Consider the following 21,824-nt stretch of genomic DNA (forward strand, 5'->3'; position numbering starts at 1 on the left):
CTGGAAATATTCTAGCTTCTTAAGCAATCATATCGTTAACGTTTCCCAACCAAGTTCTGTATTTGAAAGGAATGTGCCCCTGGAGGGCGTATCAGATTGTTCCAGATAAACATTGAAAGAGGATTTAAAGTCTGTCTATATCTCTGCTTTTTGTACCAGATTGTTCCAGACGTATAAAGCAAAAACCCAAACAGGTGTCTCTTGCAATTGATGAAGATTGTGAAGCAATTAAGTATAGACTATGGTTGAAAATGTGGTTTCTGACCATAACACGTTTTTTTCTCAGTTCATAAAGATATCAATGCTAGCTTTGAAAATGAGATTTTACAAGAATAAGAATAAGTAGATGCAGTAGTAAAGTTGGTTGAAGCGGCAAAGTTGGAGCTCACAAGGCTTCAAGTTTTTGAGAAAGAAGGGATACTCATGCACTGGAGAAAGAACGCATGTCCACTAAAACATAAATGGATTCTCTTGCAAAGTAACGAAATGATCTAGAGGAACAATATCAGATCTTTGTGAATAACAAGACATAAATGTCGTGTGAGAAAGAGATTTTTGATAGATTTCAAATGCAAGTGGAAGATGAGAACCAACACATAACCCGGTTGCAAAATGAGCTTGAAGTTGAAATAAACGCTTTATCATAATATCATCTTACAAGCTTTTTCTTTCTTTGTCAAGCAAAAACGAAGGAGTGTGTGGAGCGCATGACTTTTGACAATATAGGCCACTTACTTTGATTAGTTAAACACAAATTTTTTATATCAATAAGCTAACAAACCAATCTTAGATAGATCTGCTCTTGAGGAAATTTACAAGTTTGATTCTTCTTTCTTTCTTTTAGGGACTGAGCGGAGGATGAAGCTGAGAAGAACAACATTCCGACGAATGAACAATGCATATAGCTGAAGATATGGTTCCGTATATTATAAATCTTTCGCTTCATAGGTGCATTTTATGTCAAAACGTCTTTGCCTCCTTGGACAATATTAAAGTAATTGAACTACACATAAACGAAATCTATTGAATCTGAATAATAAAAAGAATAACACATGTAGCTTTTAATTTCTGTATAGAAATATTTATTTTCATAATTTGATGGGGTTATTTATTTTATTATTCTAAATTATAAATTTAGTGTAAAAAATATTTTAAAAATATATTGATATGTATTAATAACTGATAATAAATTAAATTAAATATAGAATTTAAATTATAATATATATACAAGAGGTATATATATATAAGAGGTTCACAAACAACCATAAACTTATCAATTAATAAAGTTACATACTATATATTTTTAAAAATCAAATAGCGATATAAGCAACCAAAACCAGTTAGAAATCTTTAAAAACATAACCAGTTTTAGATGTAACGGATTAAAAAAATTATATAATGCAAATGCACAATACAGATCAAATTTTACATTATATTTTGAATCAAACGATTATTTTCTCATAATCAAATGATTATGAGATGTATTCTTCCCATAAACATATTAAAAATAAATTATTAATTTTAACAACCACCAATATATATAGCGACATATTACCAAAATATAGCTAGATATCTCTATTTACACTAAAAATATCTACTATTTCAAAATGATAAATATACAACTTACTTTTATCACATAAAGTTACAAAATTAGTATAATATTTTCTGATTTAATATATAATCTTGAGATATACCGATTCTCTGAACAAATTAAAAAATATATATATTCAATAACAAAAAATAATAATCTGAAAATGAAACTAAAAATATTGCTACCTAAATAAGAATCAAAACCAAAACTTCCAATTCCCTATTCACACGCCTTAACTAAAATTGAAATTTTATTGGGTTCGTAACATTATTATTGGAACCAAACCAAAATAATAAAACCCAAGCTAAACCAAACTCAAATTCATAAATAACTAAACTACTATATTTCCTAAACTGAAAACTAAAATCCACAACCAAACTGGAACCCCACAGAAAGCAAAAAAAAAAATACAATATGGATGAAGCTAATATTTTTGAAACATCAACGAATCATAAGACTAATTTAATTTTAAAATATAATTATAAATATAAATAATCCCGCGTATACGCGCCGGTCATAATCAAGTTCTTTTTATAGCCATGGAATATTGTATGTATTATACTTTTAAACACGCCTCCATACTTTAAACCTCCGTTAAAACAAAATAACGGTTATTGAGAAAGTCTTGACTTATGTTTTGGCTCAGATATTAAATTTGATAGTCAAATAATACAATTCGATTACTTTTTAACATTCGTTAACAAATATTCTAGCTTTGTTTCAGACAGTCTACTATAGCGTTTAGTGCATTTATATTAGATATCGAATCAACCGATAAAACATACTGTATAAAAAAGTTTACATAGTATTGTAAGGCGAATAAAAAAACATGTTGAAAAGGGTTTTTAGTAATTAAACTCATCAACTAAAGATGAATTGTAAAAAAAAATCCTTAACTAAAAATTATGTGAAATAAACCTCAACTTTAATTCCGTTAACGTTTGTTATCTTCCGTCTAAAAAACCGTGACGGAGGGTGACATACGTTAACTGTTTATAATGTTGAAAACTTAGTTGAGAGGTTTTTTTACGATTCAAAAATAGTTGAGAGATTTTAACATTAAAAGTCACTAAATGTTTTAAAATCTTTATTATCATTTATATATTATTTTAGATTGATATATAAGCCTTTAAAACTCATTTATAAATTTTAATACATTAATTTATTATTGCAAAAACTTATAAAATCATTGTGAAACGTTCTTAATCATATGTAAAAATATTAAAATATTTATGAAGCTTTATAAATAGGTTATAAAGTAATGTATTAAAATTTATAAATGCGTTTTAAAGGCTTATAAATCAATCTAAAACAATATATAAATGATAATAAAGATTTAAAATATTTAATGACTTTTAGTGATAAAAACTCTCAACTATTTTTGAATCGTAAAAAAATTCATCAACTAAGTTTTCAACATTATAAATCCTCAATTTATAAACCGTTAACGTATATCATCATCCGTCACGGATTTTTAGACAGAGGGTAACATAATTTAACAAAATTAGAGTTAATAGTTTATTTGATAGATTTTTTTTTTTGAATTCAAAAAGTTCTAGGCCTAAGTCCAGAATCTCTTTAAGCCAGGGACAAGAGCCGGTTGTTTAATCCCCTCCCCCTCCCGGCTGCTGCTGAGGCTAGAACCTGGCACCTCTACCCTTTGGGAAGAAGGCTTTACCATTTGAGCTAGCAACTCCGGATAAATTTAGACCATTTTTTTATTTGTGCATACTATCCTTGCGCAAAGGCCATAATAATCTTCTTTGTATCGTTCCAATTTTATCGGATGTATGCGAAAGAATTTCACCGAATTTTTAGTTGAGAATTTTTTATGATTCATCTTTATTTGAGAGATTTAATTACTAAAAACCCTTGACAAAACTGTATCAATAATGAAATCCTCTTTTTCGTTTGACGTGAAACGAATCTACTTTGGAATTCTAGTTAGATATCTCCTATATATTAAAAGAGAAGCATTACAACATTAGAAGCATGACACGTGTCATTGTGAGAATGTTTTTTGAGAGTCCTTAAAAAAGTAAGTTGGTCCATCTAAATATAAACTATAGTTTTCATTAAACTTATCATAAAATCAGTTATTAGTATTAAAAGTTATTCTTCATTGTTTCCTTTAAAAAAGATACGGAATTACCTAATGTATTAAAATATATATAGCAATTAATGATTTTCATAACAAAGATTTGCTAACAATTTGTATACACTCAATCATTTTTGTTTAAATCTTTGTTATTAAAATATATTACACAATTGGATTAACCATATAATAAAAAATTAGATTTTTTTGTATATGTTGTAGTTTGAATTTTAAAAAACGAGTATAAATTACTAAACTGTTAAAAGTCTCAAACAAATTTTTGATATCAATAGTATAATTATTTTTGTTATAATATAGATATAAATAGTTATAAACCACTTGAGTAAGAAGTTTTATTTAATAAGTGTTTATATTAATATATATATATATTATTTAATTAAACTACATATCATATTAAATACAAACTATATATTGATATTTGCGTTGAACCAATATTGAGAACGGTCATTGGCGCTTAGTCCTGGGAAGCGGGTCGGATCCGCCCCGCCCGACCCGGCCCGCAGCGGGTATGAGTCAAATATTCAAAAAAAAAATTACCCGCATGACCCACTGAGAGTTGTACAAGATATCCGCACCCGCCCCGCATTAATTAAGCGGGTCAAGCGGGTAACCCGCCCAAATCAAAAAAATTTTTTTTGTCAAAATCACAAAAAATGACTGATAAACATAATAGAAGTCTTAAGTTTAAACAACATATATGAATTTAAGTTTCAATAAACACCACGCAATAATCTTAAGTTCTAAAGAACAACAAACAACACAGAAAAATAAGTTCTTGTCCAAACTGAAATCAAACTTAAAAACAAATTACGTAGAGGTCTTCCTTCTTGTTCTTGCCACGACCTCAAGTTGATCAGTTGCCTAAATGATAAAATAGTTCAGTATATGATCAGCAAATAAATGGAATGAAGGCAAATGACTAATAATTGATCACTTACACGTCTATGCAAACGTCAAAAACGCAGGGAAAATATACACTTATTGATTCAGCAACCTCTGTTTCTGTCCAAAACCAGCAAAATATTTCATGAATGAAGTCTCCGTTTCTGTACAATAAAAATACTAAACTATGAATCAACTAAAATTACCATTGTCATATTGTTCGTGGGAGAAGACAGTTTTTGTCTGACTTGAATCCTCTAAAATTTTATGTGGAAAGCTCGACCCCTCACTCCCAACACTATGCTGTGGCTATTCCACCATCAGCTCCATCTTGTTGGTCTGAATAAATTTTAGTACCTGTTCAGAACAAAAATACAACAGGAAGACGAAAACTCAACAACAAGAGAAACAGAGTGTAAAGAAGACAGAGATCGAGAGACACAGAGATATAAGAGACAGAGACAGTGTCGAGAGGGAGAGAGACAAAAACAGTGAGTCGAGAGAGACAAAAACAGTGAGTCGAGAGAGACAGCGATCGAGAGAGACAGAGACAGAGAGTCGAGAGAGATAGATATCGTGAGAGACAGAGACACATACATATAGTTGAGAGATCGACAGAGATAGACATATACCTTGTCCTTGACCGAGAGAGAGACATCAACAGAGAGTCGAGTCTAGAGACACAGAGATAGGCTGAGAACTGAGAAGTCGAGACTCGGAATGAGAATTGACGATCTGCAGAGAGTGAGATTCGATTAGGGTTCGGCAGAGAATTGAGACTGAAGTCAATTAGGGCTTTCAGATTTAATTTTATTGCCCAAAAAATTGAAAACAACACACAGTTACAACCTATAACTAAAACACAACACACACTAACAACCTACAGCGCAAAAACGACACAACTTTTAAACCAAAACAACATGTTTCTTAGCATATGCGGGTGCCCGCTAACCCGCTACCAAAATTATTAGAACCCGCGCCCGCCCCGCTATTTTCTAACCCGATCCGCCTGACCCGCAACTTTAAAAACCCAAATTTGTTTGGGCCCGCACCCGCCCCGCAGCGGGTCAAATGGGCCGGGTCCCGCGGGCAAAGAACCAAATTCCCAGCGCTATTGGCGCTAATCGGATCCTCTCGAGCCTCCGGATACCAGGGTCATCAAAAAACAATATTGAGAACTTAACTAATATTTTAATTTTGAAATCCTCATTCAATTAAAAATAATTATAAATTACTTAAACTATTAGACATCTCGAATTAAAAAGTTTATTAATGGTTTACATTTTTGTTATAAGATGACAATAATCATAAAACATATGATTAAAAACTTCATTTAATAAACAGCTTTAGTAAAAATATATTTTATATATATGTTAATATCATTTAAATTTAATTATATAATATAGAATGGATAAAATTGAACTTTTTATTTATTTACCATAAAATGATTGTTAATAAATAAGAGTGATTTTTTTATTTATATGTGCAAGCCAATTTAATTATATACGTAATATTACCGATTTCTCAATATTTCAATATATATTTATCATTTTATTATTTCCTAATATAGTTTATATATAAAATGTTTATCCCGCGCAAAACGCGGATCTTAACCTCATTTCGTTATTGTTTTCCATCCAAGGAATACACAGGTTAAACTTTAATAGAAAAATAATACAGACCACATATAGATTGTATATAGTACTAATTTGTTTTTGACATTATAAAGAATAATAATAATGTAATTAATTACATCAAACATCTTGATACAAAGATTCGATACTATTAATGATGAAAATGAGATTTGCATAGGATTTGGAGGGGTCTATATAAACTAGTCTCCTTAATTGTTATTCGAAAATTAATGCTGGACACTTTTACATATAACTGATTATGTATATTGTATACATAGTTACATTATATATATACATAACGAAAAACTATATTTGTGTCCAAAAAAATCATTTCGACATTAGCATATAACAATTGGACTGGAATCCAAAGCGGAATATAATAATACAGCATGGTTTCGATTCGGTGTTGTTATGTGTTACTGTTGACAAATGCGTCTTTGCGTTGTCGTAATATATCGAACATGTAGCAATAATCAAGACATGCGCTCCCGTGATTTCGTCTGCCCGCCTAGATTTCGGTCAAAAGCAGATTTGTGGGCGTAATAATATTTGTTTTTCCGTCATGTAATGATGCATGCTTTTAAATAGTATATAAATATTATTACTATATGATATCTTGAGTATCTAAGTTCATCGAACGATCTTATACCTTAATCAAAGGTTAATCAAATCAAAACAACATTTGTCAATTGATTTGGGACCACTGGTGAACTGAAAATAATTATTAGCTATGTTCATTAGGATCTGACAAATAAAGACTATTACTACTATCCAATTATAATAATTAAATGGTCATAATTGTTACTGAGAGTTGACTTGTAGGGCATATTACAACTCCATAATTTAGATTAGTTAGATTTTTAATAATGAGATAATGGAGAATCTAATGATGCTGAAATTGTTGGTTTAGCTCCCCACACGGAGTCATATAACAATACAATATTGTTTATTGCCTTTCTAAGAGGATCTCCAAAAAACACTCTATAATTTCAAATATAAAGTTTTTTTGCTTTCCAAAAATAAACTTCAAAACTTCAAATTTGAGCTGTGAAACTCTATATTTGAAGTTTCACTACTCAAAACTTCAAATTTGAAGTTTCATATTTTTATTTGCATTTTGGCTCCTACAATTACACATCACATTTATGATTCATAAATATTTTCTTGTTTATTGTTTAATCCTTATAAAAATCATATCTCATAAATATTTTAAGTTTTGTTTACAAAATTTAAGTTTACACAAAAAATAAATAAAACTTTAAAATAAGATTTAAAATATTTAAAACTAGATTTAGATAACAAAAGTATACAAAAGTATACAAATATTGAAAACATAACTATTATACAAATTTAAATATTACGACGACACTAATAGTCAGGTAAGTTTAATCCGGAACCTTCAAAATTTTCAAATATTGTCCAATTTTTGTTTGTGTAACTGAAGATGGTTGTTGTTGTTGTTGTTGATGATGTCTTTTCGTACAATTCTTTCTTGTTCATATTGAATATATTCACGAGTATTAATATCATCGATAAAAGTTAGTCTTTTAGCAATATTTTATGTTTCTCTTTTACTGTCTTGTTCTAATCTAATGTATTTACAAGTATTAATGTCACTGATTTCAATAATTTTTATCTTTAATCTACAAATTAAAAAAAGGGGAGCCATTTTTACTTCAAAATGCACTAATATATCATATATGCATTACGAAAATCACTTTATGGAATAATGTGGTATTTTGCTTGAAGTTTAATATTAATTAAGTTATTTTATTTAAAATTTTATATTTTAATATAATATTTTATTAATTAATATTCTTGTAATATGTTTATATATGTGCTAGTTATTTACAAAAGTTTTGTGAATTCAAATTAGTTATGACAAATATAAGGACCATATTATAAAATACAAATAGTTTTGAAGTTGAGTTTGAAGTTTTGCTTTTGGAGAAGAAAACCTTTAAACTTCAAATATAGAGTTTTGGAAACTTCAAAATAGAGTTCTTTTTTGGAAATGCTATAAAAAGTAAAAAGAATATATTTTCTTATTCCTTTTGAAGCAGATTAATATGTGAAATTTAAGATTTATAAGACGCCAAATAATATATTTGAATAGCATCTTCAAGATGTATATAGTGTCAACCTATCAATAAGTCTGACGGTCTTTTTCCGTAACAATGGGGCCTGTGAATTTACATTAATAACTTTATTATCTAATTTGTTTCCAATTGACTGATGACTAACATTGTACCAGTTCGTTCTTGATCAAAGGAACTTGCAATATTGTGGGCTGGCCCAAAATAAGTACCGATGTGCTAACATAGTTAAAAACTAAAAATGATACATTAGACCAATTTGTCTTCTTAAGATGCTACTAAGATAGGAAACACAATGATATATAATACACATATATTATTAAATTTGTTTATCACCAAGTTGTAATATTTGGAATAAATTAAGAAAAAAAAAACTAAATAAATCTTATTTTGAGATAGTCCATGATATTGCCCAAACCAGTGGAACTACCCGGTACTCCATAGTGGCCCGTTAAAAAAAAAAGAAACTAAGTTGAGGAAGCCTACACAAAAATAATAGAACATGCGAGCCTCAAGGATACCAGTAAATTTTGGTCACCTAAATATTAATTTTGGTCACCTAAATAATGTTTGATTAGTTTCCCAAAAATATCATCAAAGTTTGTGTTCTTACTTTTTTTTCATCTAATTTTGTTTTTGGAAGTTTTGTGCAAAAGTGATCCTACACAAGGTTTTTGGTCTGAAAAGGCCAATAATAAGTTATGATGTTGGGGTTCAAGCGATGGGCTCTCTTATACTGGGCTTATTCAATAAATGTGGCTTTTTCAATATAGTTTAAGTACTCCCTCTGTTTTTTAATGTTAAATATTTTAGTTTTTTCACACATTTTAATAAAACACATTAAATTTGCTAATTTTTTGTGTTTATCTTTGTTCTATAATTTTAAATCAATAAAAATTCATTAAGTACAATTAAGTTTTTTGAAAGGAACAGAGGGAGTAGTAAATTTTGAATTTTTATTTGTTTTATAAATATTGTAATTTTGTGTTTCCAATGTACTTATTTTTTTCCATATTAGTTAAGGAGAAATTGCCACAAATACCACATTTATAGTACCACTTTTCATGTTTGCACTAACCACTTTTACCCTCATTTTTAATGAATGGTAAAATACAATTATACCCTTAGGGTTAACTAATCTAGACTTAGGGTTTAGAGTTGAGGGGTGGGGTGGGGTAGGGTTTTTAGAATGTGAAATTTATGATTCTAATAAATATATAAATACTTAAAAAATATATAAAAAATTTTGTAAAAATAGTTTCAAACATAATTTTCGTTTTTCAAAAAAAAATTTGAAAAAACAAATTCGAAAAAAAATATTAAAAACTTTTTTTTTTATAAAAAAGTTCGTATTTGAAAAAGTATAATTCGAAAACATAAAAAAAAAAATTACATTTTTTTTATTTTTTTATTATTTTATTATTTTATTTATTTTTTATTTATTTTTTATTTATTTTTTATTTTTTTTATTTTTTATTTTTATTTTATTTAAATAATGATTTATTATATATATAAATAACAAGGACATAAAAGTCTTTTGTCACTTAATGAAGAAGGTATTTTTGAAAATGTCTCATTAATGATGGTAAAAATGAAAAGTGGTACCATGAAAGTGGTAAACATGTAATTTCCCCTTAGTTAAGACAATTAATACATACAGCAATTTTTCTTTTTATAAATCATGTGTTAAAATAAAGTTATTTTGGTATTCTAACTTTATTTTTAAAGTGTGCGAAAACTCTTAAACTACAATCCTAGTCGAAATCAAAACAAGTCTTGGTTAGTTGTAGTCTAATTAATTTAGTTACTAATCATTGCACGTTTACGAGAAAATTGTTACCAATTTTACATGGAGATATAACATCGGTAATCTTATTCCATGCAAAATTTGACCATTTTTAATACTCAATATATTCTAAAAAAAAATTCATATTTTAGAGAAAAAAATTATTTCAAAAAGATACATGTTAGCATAAATTAATTTTAAATTATAAACTTAAAAAAAAACACAATTGTGTTTATTAAAATTTTATTGGTTAAAATTATGGAGAATAGTTAATAACGGAAAGTAATGTATTGATAACTAAAATCTGATATATTTTCTTAATAAGCAAAAAAAAACTTAAAACATACATCTTTTTGAAAAAGAGAGAGTAGATTGTAACAACACAAAATAATGACCGAGCCACAATTTTGTGTATAAATACCCAATTCCTCATCCCACCGGTCTACTTCACTAGTTTCACATTAACCAAGTAGCCATCAGTTCCAATTTAAACATGGATGTTAAGAATACCAAAGATATTGTAGCAATGAACCCTGCAGGTACTGCGGCAGAAGCGGTGCTTCACCTAGAGTTTCCGATGCTGGTAAACCATTAATGGTTGCATTTGGTACTGGAACAGATGCAGGGCCATGTCTGAAAAATATTGGTCCGCAAGCAAAAAATATGTTTTTGGTCTTTTTGTTTCTTAAAAACAGTGACAGTATTAAAAGATGAGTCTCAGGAGATTTGAACCCGGGTTCAATTCTACATTTAGAACAATGTTACTAGTAGAGCTACATTTGTTTATGTTTATTATTGGCCCCAAAACATAAATATTTTTGTCGAGCCTAAACATATACTTGATAGACTTCTATTCAGGTCTGGCCTTGAGTAGATGTTCGCCTTTCAAGAAATTTTTTGAGAGTTATTCTAAAAAGTTCTTTGATGAGCTTCACAATAAAGAGAAGAAGTAATTCGTTATTCGTCTAAATAAAGAGTATTAATAAATTTCATCTTTTTTTTTGTTAATGATCTACTGATCATCTTCTAGTGATGGAGTAAACACAATAATTATCATAAATAATAAATAAAATTAATTATTAATTGTTTAATAATTAATTCGTTATATTTATATATATATAATTTTAAACTAAAATCTATTTTAAAATAAATATCTTATTAATTTAAATTTACTTTTTGTTTTACAATATTTTAATTTAAGTTTAAATGTAATTAAAAGTAAAAATTAACATAGATAACTAATTAATATAAATAATTAATTTTTTTAAGTTTATATTTAAGAATGAATATGTATATATTTATAACTATAATTTTAGATAGATATTTTATCTACTTCTTTTGGTTAAAATATATTAAATCAAATTGAATTTTTTTAAAAGGCGAAATGAAGGGGACCTCATAGCATCTTCTATATGTTAAAGCAAATTGTTTTTTTTTTAATATTTATTTTTGTGTGTTATGTTGTATCTTAACACACAGTAGACATGATGTAAACTCATAACAGCAATAATAACGATACAAACCACGTGGAAGTAATTAAATAAGTACTTAACAACAAATTACAATTAACCGGTGAATGAAATAACAATTTCTTAAAGCACGGAGACATACTAGTGCTTGAGCATCTGATAACAAAAGTGATGTAACAATAAACGCATATTCGTCAAACGCCAAACGGAAATTCTCTAGCAAAGTATTAGACGAAGTACTTTGTATACCATCATGAGCAATCAGCCTTGGAAACTCACTTTGTTGGTTTCTCAGTAGACTGACTGCTCATGATGTTATATCATTTTCTCTAAGGTTGGAATTTCACGTGGCGTACTTTGTCTGGCTCAATGGAAACCGGCAGAGCCGAGTGCTGGAGCCCAGTAGTCGGCGCCGTTGTCACTCCCAACTTGGAGTGTGCAGGAGATTGGAACAAGACATAAACCTCGACTTCTCAAATCTTTCTTAGGTTCTTCATTTGCATTTTGAGTTTCCGTAGACGAAAACGATGCTTCTTGTCTCTTCATGCACTGATCATTCAGGAGCTAAAACCATATAATAAAATAAGAAACAATTGGTATGTTTTGTTGCATTGACTAATAGCAAAATAACACATATTGATCTGTCACATATATAACGAGGTAAAAATGTGTTTAGTTTTACTACATATATTGTACTTACTAGATACGAAATATAAAATGACAACAATTAATTTTCTTATAAGATATTGTGTTTTTATGAAAAATATAATTCTTAGCCAATTGTACTACTTAAAATTTGCAAAATATGAATCAACATGTAGAATGGAAAAGAAAGAGGTACGTAAGGTATACCTTTTGTATATATAATTTCATTGGGTTTTCTTTAGAGGAAGGCATATAATAAATAGTTTTAAGAGCATATAATTAATACAAGACCGCCCAAAGAATTTGAAATGTACTTTGATGGAGAACACAAATAAGGAGAAAAGTTGATATTTAAATAAATGCAGTGGCTTTGTTGGTTTTAACAAGCTTTCTTTGGTTATTATAATCAATAATGTAAGGGAGGAGGGTGAAAAAGGCTGGCGATTGCATCTTTTAATATTAAAACTTTATCTTTGAAGAAAACAGTAAAAAGGAAAAGGGATATATGTTGGAAACTAAAGCTGTCCACATTTTTAGATTTGGATTCAACTGATCCAATAAAAAGTATATTGTTTAAACTATTGCTCTATATATAACGCAGACGTATAAAACTGGAAGTATACCTGACCGGGGTCCTCAGGAAATAAGCAATTTCTGTCTCCTTGCAGCTATGTATAAAATACCATAGTTGACAGAAATTTGTATATATGAGTACGTAAGTACATTAGTATAAACTATAGTATGATGATGTGTATGAATATCAGGATATATGTGCGTCTTATGCAGTATATGTATAAATGGAAATTTGGTGCTTACAAGTTGTTGGTGCCTCATATTCCCCGAGGCAGTCGTACCAAAGTATGGATGACTCAGAGCCTGCAACAGTTTCAAGAAAGAAACATAATACTTTATATATAATCACATCAATCAAAGATTACTTAACATGGAGAGAACAAAACTTTTTACCATCTTTTTTTTTGGTCGAATACTATCTTTATATATCTACCCTCTCTTTTATTATTGTTTTACAAGTGTCTCTTTCGTCATCATTTTAAATCAATGAAATAATTTTCGTCCATCATTGCATATATAATGTTTTATACTAAATATATGTTTTTTGGATCAAATATGTTAATCCAGTGATATCATACTGAGATGGATTCCCACTAATCACGAAATGGAGACTCAGAGACTTAATACCAAAATAATTAGTGATATAATTTATGTTTCAGTTAACTTTGATTACTATAACAAGTAGCATTATCTTTCTTCTATTGAAAGGAAAAATGAGAATATTGAGAGTCTGGAAAAGACGAGTCGCACCTCAATTTGACTCTGAAGGAATCTAATGTATCCAATAGCTTCTGACAGGACAGAAGCTGTGTCAGTCTGCAAAAGATGGGTAAAAAAAGAAAGAAGAATGATTTAGATTATAAAAGGTTTAAAATTATCTTCAATATTAATGCTAATATTTGTAGATGTAGATGTTAAGCATAATGTTACAAATTAAGTTTTTCTTTTAATGTTTTTTTTGTCATCTTTTTTCTTTTAATTTTTCAAAGTTGAATTGATAAGAATAAGATCAGTGTAATATAAAATTATCTTCAATATTTACCTTTCCAAAAGGAGATACTAGCTGATGAAGCGCTGCGATCCGGCCTCCGAGTTTCTCTTTTCTCACCTTTAATTATCACTAAAATTAATTAATAGCACAAACATAAATAAAAGCTTTATATATATATATATATATATATATATGCATGTGCCGTTATATTTTTTTACTAGTTACTATGCATATAGAAAACGTGCTTGCTTTATAAGTTAGAAGGGTTCAGTCTGTTTGTCATATAGCTAACAATTGCATCATCGGATTCTAATTCATATACGAGTTTCCATGACTATACTTTAAAACAGTACAGTAAAATTGAAATCTAAACTATATAATATCTAAGGAATATTGAGGAGTTTAAAGTTTGATTTTCCCCAAAAAAGAAAAAGGAATAATGAAGAAGGGAGAAGAAGACAAAACAAGAAAGAACAAAAGAGTTACGAAACACAAAAATCACACAGCTTATTCTGTGCCCATTCTGTTTTGTTTGCTTCTTCTGTTCTCCTTTGTGTTTGTGTCTTTGTTTTGTTAGTATGATGTCAGGGAGAGTTTTTATATGAGAAGTTCTATAGGTAAACTAAAGTTTCGTTGATATAATCAATTTAGCTACCTTGAGGGTCGATTGTGACGAAGGAGAAGGCTGAAGCCTTGGCTTTTTATTAGTAGACCCACCAATCTCTAAGCTGTTACACTTCATCGCATACATAGATAACAAACAAAATAAAGATCAATTAGCCATTAATCAAAAATATTCATTGGAAACCTATTATGGTTGATTATTGAATTTAATCCAAACCTTAAAATAAGACATGGTTTGTCCTGTTTTCTTAATTGATCTTTTTAGATTTCACTTTTTCAGAGTAGTTGATGTGTTTATATGTATATTAATTAGATCTTGTTTCGGATTTTTCTCTCTGTTATCTCTTAATTTTACCTTTTAGCATTTAAAAATAAATAAAAAACTTGTATTCTATCAAATTATCAGAGATGTAGAAAAATAATTACCTCAGAGGAACGATCCGGAGGAATGTGTTTACCCTCGGACAAATTAAGACCGTTGTGAATGCTCGAGAAATCCAACATACTATTGTTGTTGTTGTTGTTGTTATCATCGTTGCTATTTAGACTTGTTGTGGTTATGGTTGAAACACAAGACTTGTTAGGAGGTGAGTTTGGAGAAGGTGTGAGGTAGCCATTGCTGTTGTTAATGTTGCTCTCTTGTTTGATGTCATCAACCCCCATGGAAGCTTGTTGGTGGCTTAGCACTTGTTCTTCCCAGTTCTCTAATCCCATCTTCCCTTGAAAATTATGGTGCTGCTGTTCAACATGATGATTATGATGCTTCATCATCTCCAATCTCTCGTCCTCTCCCATCATCAATCCACCCCTTAGGTCACAAATAAGATACACGTATTAGATTTGCGTATTTGATACTGAAGATACGAGAAACACACAAACAAAGCAAAGTTTGGGTTTCATGGAAACTGATAAATTATAAATATATTAAAGAAGTCAAGATTAGGTTACAACACATGACAAAACAAAGTCATGAAGTTGATTAGGTGATGAACTCAAGATCATGTGCTTAGAGAGAATATTTTCGTTTCGGAATATCTCTATATATGGAGGGGAGAGAGAGATGAGAGTTACAAAAGAAGTTGGCTAAGGCTCCAAGACTCAGGAGGGAGATCATTGCTTTCGAGCCAAGAGGAGAGATTAGGGTTATTAGGCAAAGACGGCGAAGAAGAAGTTGCCGGGTATGGCATGAAGGGCGGCAAGAGAGTCGGCATCATTTGTGGTCGGACATAATTGTTAGGGGCCATTTGTGGCGGCAACGGCCCATGCTGATGACCCATCAACGGTTGTGGTGGCCTCATGCTGCCGCTTACGTTCCACCAATTAGGGTTTCCAGGCGCCATCAACTGTTGAACCGGCGAACTCTCCAACACACCTCTGTTCATCACCTTCTCTCTCTACTGTCTCTCTAGATCTCTTTTTTCTGTTTACTAATCAAGGGCTTTGGAGAAACTTTGAGAAGTGTTTGATTCTTTAGCTTAAGTAGTTTTAGTTTTCTTGGAGAAGAGAAAGAGAAAGGAAAAAAACTAACTTATATTTCTCTCTCATTTGTTAACATGTGATGTTAATTTTTGTTTGAAGTTTTTTAATTGTATTTAGTTTTGTCTTTTTCCTCACTTTTTTTGTTCCTTTAATTTTATTTTCATTAAATATATATTTTATTGAATATCATATATTTACTTTTTTCCCATGCTTTAGCTTTATCTTAAAGTGGGGCAGAGAAAGGTGGTAGCTACTTTTGTTATTTAAATCAATACATGAGTTGAGAAAACAAGCAAATAAGATTTTAAATCGAGGAAGATTATTCGAATATTTTATATACGGTGTCTAAAATTTTCAAATATATATAGTATATATTTTTCTTTTGGATATATCACAAGTGTCTTGCATCTATGGTCTACTATGTATCTGCCTTTTTCATCGAATGGAAAATTTAACATCCTCTTTCCAGATTTAATCATTCTTGATCTTATTTTCCAATTAGTAGGGTTGCTTCTTTGATCTAACGGTTTAGATTAATCAGTGAGTTCTAAACTTGCAATGATTGTATTCTGGGCCAATACGACGGTTTTAAATTTGTACTAGCCGACCTAACAGTTTTACTGAATGAGAGTTAAATTTGATTGAATTTGAGTTAGGAGCATAATTCATAAATGTCACCGCAAACATGAGTTAAATTTGATTGAATTTGAGTTAGGAGCGTAATTCATAAATGTCACCAATTATGAATTACTTTTAATTTTTTGAGTTAATGCTTGAATTAGAATGTGTTATGTTTGAGTTACAATTTTGAGTTAGCCCTTTAGTAAATTGGATAAATCAAATCATAATTCAACATCAAACAAAATTTTATATATTAAAAGTTGAGTTAGTATTTGCTTTGCATTATGTTAGTTAAGTTACGGTTTGTTTTGATTTTTATTAATTTTAATTTTTTAATACACTACACCACTATTTCATGTCACTTTCCATTAGTTAATAAATCGTTTTTTAAAACAATTTGTATAGTTACTAATTACTTAGTCAAATATTTTATAAGCATTCTTATTTTTATTTAAATTATTTATATAAGTTTTAATTGTTAATTCTGCTTAGTAACTAAAAATTGACATACATAAATTCTTTGTAAATACATAATATATATATATATCAATGTCAAAAATATATACATATTGTCATAGTATATCTCAAATTAATATATTTTCTTAAATTTTAATTTATATATTTAATTTATTTTATCAAATATATTAAATGTTATTATTATTGATATCTAAAATTATTTTATAAAATTATACATACTGTAATTTATACATTAAACTCACTACATAAATCTACAGTTTCTATCACATAATTTTTACTGTAAATTACAACAAATTATAATTTATATTGTAACTCAATATCACCAATCGAAGCCATAATGATAAGTTATTCTTTACATGTCATCAATGGAAGCCATAATGATAAGTTATTATTTACATACTAAAAAGGTTTAAACTGAATATCAATACATTACAAAGTATTTCATCAAAATATGTATGATTGTTATTGCCTTAATTCTTTTGAAACTACTTTGTAGTTCCATTTCTGATTTTTGCAAATGTGGATATGATTATTTTACACATATTAATAAAAGTCAAAACTATTGTTTATATGTTAAAAAACATTAATATAATAAATTTAATGCTCATTCATGTAGGTATTTATTAATATAGTATACTCTTTACTGCATAAAATAACTTGAGAACATTAAATAAAGTTAAATTGTTTGAAACAAGCTACCATTTATAAAAATACTTTAACATTTGAATTTATGGTTTAATCGTTATTGTTTATGGTTTAATCTTTAAGAAGTGGGATTGGGTTTATAAAGTTTTATAAATGATTATTAAAAATTTATAAATGATTTAATAGAGTTAGTTTAATCTTATAATCACAAATTTAGGGTATTTAGGAAAATAGTCATCATTTAAAAGTAACATTGAAAAGTGGTATTAAATTTGAAGAAAAAATAGAATTTCTTTCTAAATAATTTAGAGAGTCTTTTACACACTACATTCATTATATATTTTTTCTCATCAATTACCAAAATTTATAATCATTTTTATTTTTGGCAAAAACAATCTATTATTTTCTAGCAGGGTATGGCCCTAAAATTTATTAATAATCATAACAAAATCAAAGACAACACTTTTTTGTATGTCTCATCTTATATTGGATATATCAGAAGTAAAACATTCTGGCCAATGTTTTCACTAACTCTCATCTAACCTATAAATATAAATGTTAAGAGTTAAGAGATTTTAGCAATCCTCATTTTTTTTTGTTTCATAGATTTTAGAATTTTATAATTAAAAATATAAATTTTTTAAAAAATTATGATTTAAAAAAACCGGAGATTTGAATCATACAATATATATTATTCGTTAGATAATAATTACTTTAGCCGCCGGTCATGATATCATAAGTGAATGATGATATTTGTATTCAGAAAACATAGCATTTAATACTTTTAAATTTTTTTAAAATTTAAAGAGCATATCTAAAACGGATTTTAACAAAATTATTTTTAGAAAATCAAACCTAGAACTTTAGTTAATTTTAGAATAACAAATTTAATATATAATTTAAAATAATTATTCATTATGGGTAAAAACACTTTAGGCCATTAAACATAGAGTTTAAAACCAAAAACAAATATTTCAAAAATAATAGTTAGAAACAAAAATATTTTTAGTACTTGTTCGTTAGAATTGAATTTTCTTAATTAACATTCAAAAGTATAAATTATAAATTACAAAAGATCCTAAGACAAATAACTAAAAATATAATATTGTTTGATCTTATATTAATTAGTAAGTTTGTTTGTATATGATCACACCTCATACATGGTTTTGCAACGTTTGTTATTTTAGTTAATTAAATACGTTGTATTAGTGAGTAACTGTGTTTGTATATGATCTTGTATTAATTTTTTTAGATGTATTTAATTAACTAAAATATAATATTCTTTTAAGGGTTTAATGTATTTAAATAATTGACTAAATATCTGAATGGATTTAAAATTTTGGTATCTAAAAAAGTGAAACTAAATCTGATCCGAACCGAAGTATTTCGAGTATCTGAATGTAACCGAAATAGATTTATATACTTAAATATATTGATTATTTTTAGTTTAATGTATACTAAAAACATCCAAAATATATATAAGATATTTTTAAATTGTCTAAAATACTTGAAAATATATATAAATAGTCCAAATTAAATGTTTAAAATAGCTAAAATATATTCAAAACACGAAAAATACTTAAAATATCTATTGATTTTCTATCCAAAAATTCACACCAAACTAATTTATATGTTAAGTTTAGGTATTTTGACATTCGTTATTCAAATTTATATGTAATATATTATTTGGTCTATAGATTTTAAGAAATACAAAGTATGTAATGAATTTTTAAAATTTAAAAATAATTTAAATGGGTTATTCGAACCAGATACGAATCCGCAAATATCCGAACCGAACCCGTACCAAAATTTAGAAATATCCCAATGGAGTTGAAATCTTTGACTCCGAAAAATCAAAACTCGAATAAACCTGAATCGAACCAGAATGGATATCCGAACACTCATCCCTACTGATATCTATCGTGGAATAAATTCAACGTGAAATATATATATATATAGTGTATGAAAGAAATCAGTAACTATCAAACAAGAAATAATTTTATAATGAATGATAAAATGTAAAACAAATAAGCGTTGTAACAACAACAATTTACAAATTTGAATAGATTTTCCAAAAAATTACTATATGATTATTATATTTTCAATGTATTTGATTTAATGAATAGATCATTCAAAATTAGCTTTTTTAATACCAAATGTTTATTAAAATTAAAGGCCTAATATATTAAGTCGGTTATAACCGAGAGATCTTCCACGGTGAGCTGATAAACAAAATTAACTAAAATATGCCAAAAAATAAATGTGACTAAGTAGAGAAAAGATCTATAGAGAAGCTTCACTTGTAATCGTAAAATTCGCGTTTGAAAAAAAGCAAAGAAGTCAAAGTCGACGCTGAAGAACCAAACTATAACGCTAGCTTATGCTATTTAGTTGGAATCAAATACTTTGTATACTTTTATTATTTAACGTATTAATTAATTTTATATAATTACATTTTGAGGTTATGTGTGTTTGTTTTACAAAATGTATTTTATTATATTTTATTATATAAGTGTACATACAGCTACGATGGTCTGTGTTTTTTTTCTGTAATCGTATTTGAGTCCGACTGGTAACCATTTTGGAAACAAAATGAACGAATATGAAAGAAACGTAGAAGAATATAATTGCAGGAATGAAACGGAATGATTGTTTCATCCCATATTTAACAAAGAATTATTTTTTTTCTTTATTTCTCTAAAAAAGAATGATAGGGATTGAGAAGGAAAAATTATTCCTTATGCATGGTGAATTTTCTTGGGAATATTAGGGAATGATTATTCTTCGTCGTTCTTTAGTCCCCATTCATACCGATATGGTTACATTTTGAGGTTATGTGTTTGTTTACAAAACGTATTTTATTATATAAGTACATACTGCTATGATGGTCTGTCTCTTTAGTTGTGATCATATTTGTATATTGTGCATACACAATTGTTCGTTTTTAATTTGTATTCAACCATGTTATAGTGGGGCAATAGATAGCTGGCATATTAATGTGTGGCTTTATGTATGCACCACTGCCGCTGGTTTAAAATCGAGGAAAATTTATTTTTAAGCAATATCCAATATAATAAAAAGTTGACAGAAAATAAGAAAAGAAAATGGTTTGCAACTCTCACACACTGCGACGAGAGCATTGTGTCATATATGACGCACACAAATATACCTTGCTTTTAAGCGTGAGCTAGTTATAAAAATATACTCCCTTTGTTTCATAATAGACAAGTTTTAGAAGATTTTTGTTGTTTTAAAATAGATGATGTTTTGATATTTTTATGTTATTTTTAACTTTATTGAAAACTGTGTAACCAATTAGATGTTGTAGTCATTTCTGTAATTAGTTGAATGATTTTTAAATTATATTTTTAAAACTACTTTTTAGAGAAAAGTAAATTTCTTAATCTTTGTGCACCAAAGAATAACATCATCTATTATGAAACGGAGGGAGTATTTGAGTATTTGTTTTTTTTTTGTCTGATACTAACAAGGAAGAAGACCAATTTCTCGAACGCGTCAATAATGTCCTAGGGTTTGGAGATCCCTAATATTCTCCTTCTCAGTTATTCAATTTCCAAGAAATTCTTACTGGTAAAATATAAATATATTGAGTCAGAAAAAAATACAGATATACATAGACCATCTCCAATCCATCTCTATATTTTTCTATAAAATAGAAAAATTATATACAGATATACTTAAAACAAGAATATTACAAAATAAACTCAATAATAATTTTTTAAAGATATATGAAAACATAATTATTACATAAATTTAAATATTACAACAACACTAATAGTCATTTAGATTTGCTCAGAAACCTCCAAATTCTCTAAAACAATTTCCTAACAAATTTTGTGTAATCGAAAATAGAGCATTACAGAAATAATATTATGGAATAATGCGCTATTTTTTCTTGTAGTTTAATATTTAACTATGTATTTATAGTTTAGTGTAAGATTTTATTAATTAATATTGCTGTAATTTTTTTTATGTATGTGCTAGTTATTTATAAAATATTTATGGATTTACACTAATTATGAAAAATATAAGGACCATAGTGTAAAATATAAATAATTTTGAAATTAAGTTTGAAATTTTGTTGTGGAGAAGAACAATTTAAAATTTTAAATATAGTGTTTTAAAAACTTCAAAATAGAAATTCTTTTTGGAGATGCTATAAGAAGATCCTTTT

The 21,824-nt window shown here is 28.0% G+C and overlaps 1 protein-coding gene, 1 long non-coding RNA gene and 1 other non-coding gene across 4 annotated transcripts; all 3 read right to left on the reverse strand.

Moving 5' to 3' along the window:
• Positions 1-3,290: 3,290 nt before the first annotated feature.
• Positions 3,291-3,398, reverse strand: LOC125579431. The gene has a single exon (XR_007317466.1). It is a non-coding gene; the product is annotated as a U6 spliceosomal RNA (small nuclear RNA).
• A 953-nt stretch (positions 3,399-4,351) lies between these two features.
• Positions 4,352-5,471, reverse strand: LOC106374405. The gene is made up of 4 exons (XR_001274933.2): positions 5,222-5,471; positions 4,796-4,946; positions 4,646-4,709; positions 4,352-4,568 (listed from the first exon to the last, which is right to left on the reverse strand). It is a non-coding gene; the product is annotated as an uncharacterized LOC106374405 (long non-coding RNA).
• A 6,119-nt stretch (positions 5,472-11,590) lies between these two features.
• LOC106358796 (transcription factor bHLH68) lies at positions 11,591-15,959 on the reverse strand. 2 transcript variants are annotated; one of them, XM_048781586.1, is made up of 8 exons: positions 15,479-15,957; positions 14,834-15,215; positions 14,439-14,519; positions 13,835-13,900; positions 13,543-13,608; positions 13,036-13,095; positions 12,843-12,887; positions 11,591-12,138 (listed from the first exon to the last, which is right to left on the reverse strand). In XM_048781586.1, the coding sequence occupies exons 1-8, from the start codon at positions 15,787-15,789 to the stop codon at positions 11,941-11,943; spliced, it is 1,209 nt and encodes a 402-aa protein (XP_048637543.1). In that variant the 5' UTR covers positions 15,790-15,957; the 3' UTR covers positions 11,591-11,940. The 2 variants fall into 2 exon arrangements, with proteins under 2 accessions (XP_048637543.1, XP_048637547.1); XM_048781590.1 differs by lacking the exon at positions 12,843-12,887 and having other exon boundaries at positions 15,479-15,959.
• Positions 15,960-21,824: the final 5,865 nt, after the last annotated feature.

The sequence above is a fragment of the Brassica napus genome, chromosome A1 (genome assembly GCF_020379485.1).
Source record: "Brassica napus cultivar Da-Ae chromosome A1, Da-Ae, whole genome shotgun sequence".
Taxonomy (NCBI): domain Eukaryota; kingdom Viridiplantae; phylum Streptophyta; class Magnoliopsida; order Brassicales; family Brassicaceae; genus Brassica; species Brassica napus.

Coding starts and splice junctions, on each gene's coding strand:
- LOC106358796 (XM_048781586.1), bottom strand. CDS start 15,789: ATGAACAGAGGTGTGTTGGAGAGTTCGCCGGTTCAACAGTTGATGGCG. Junction 13,901..14,438: donor CGTCACAATCGACCCTCAAG/GTAGCTAAATTG, acceptor TGATAATTAAAG/GTGAGAAAAGAGAAACTCGG. Junction 12,139..12,842: donor TTCCTGAGGACCCCGGTCAG/GTATACTTCCAG, acceptor ATATGGTTTTAG/CTCCTGAATGATCAGTGCAT.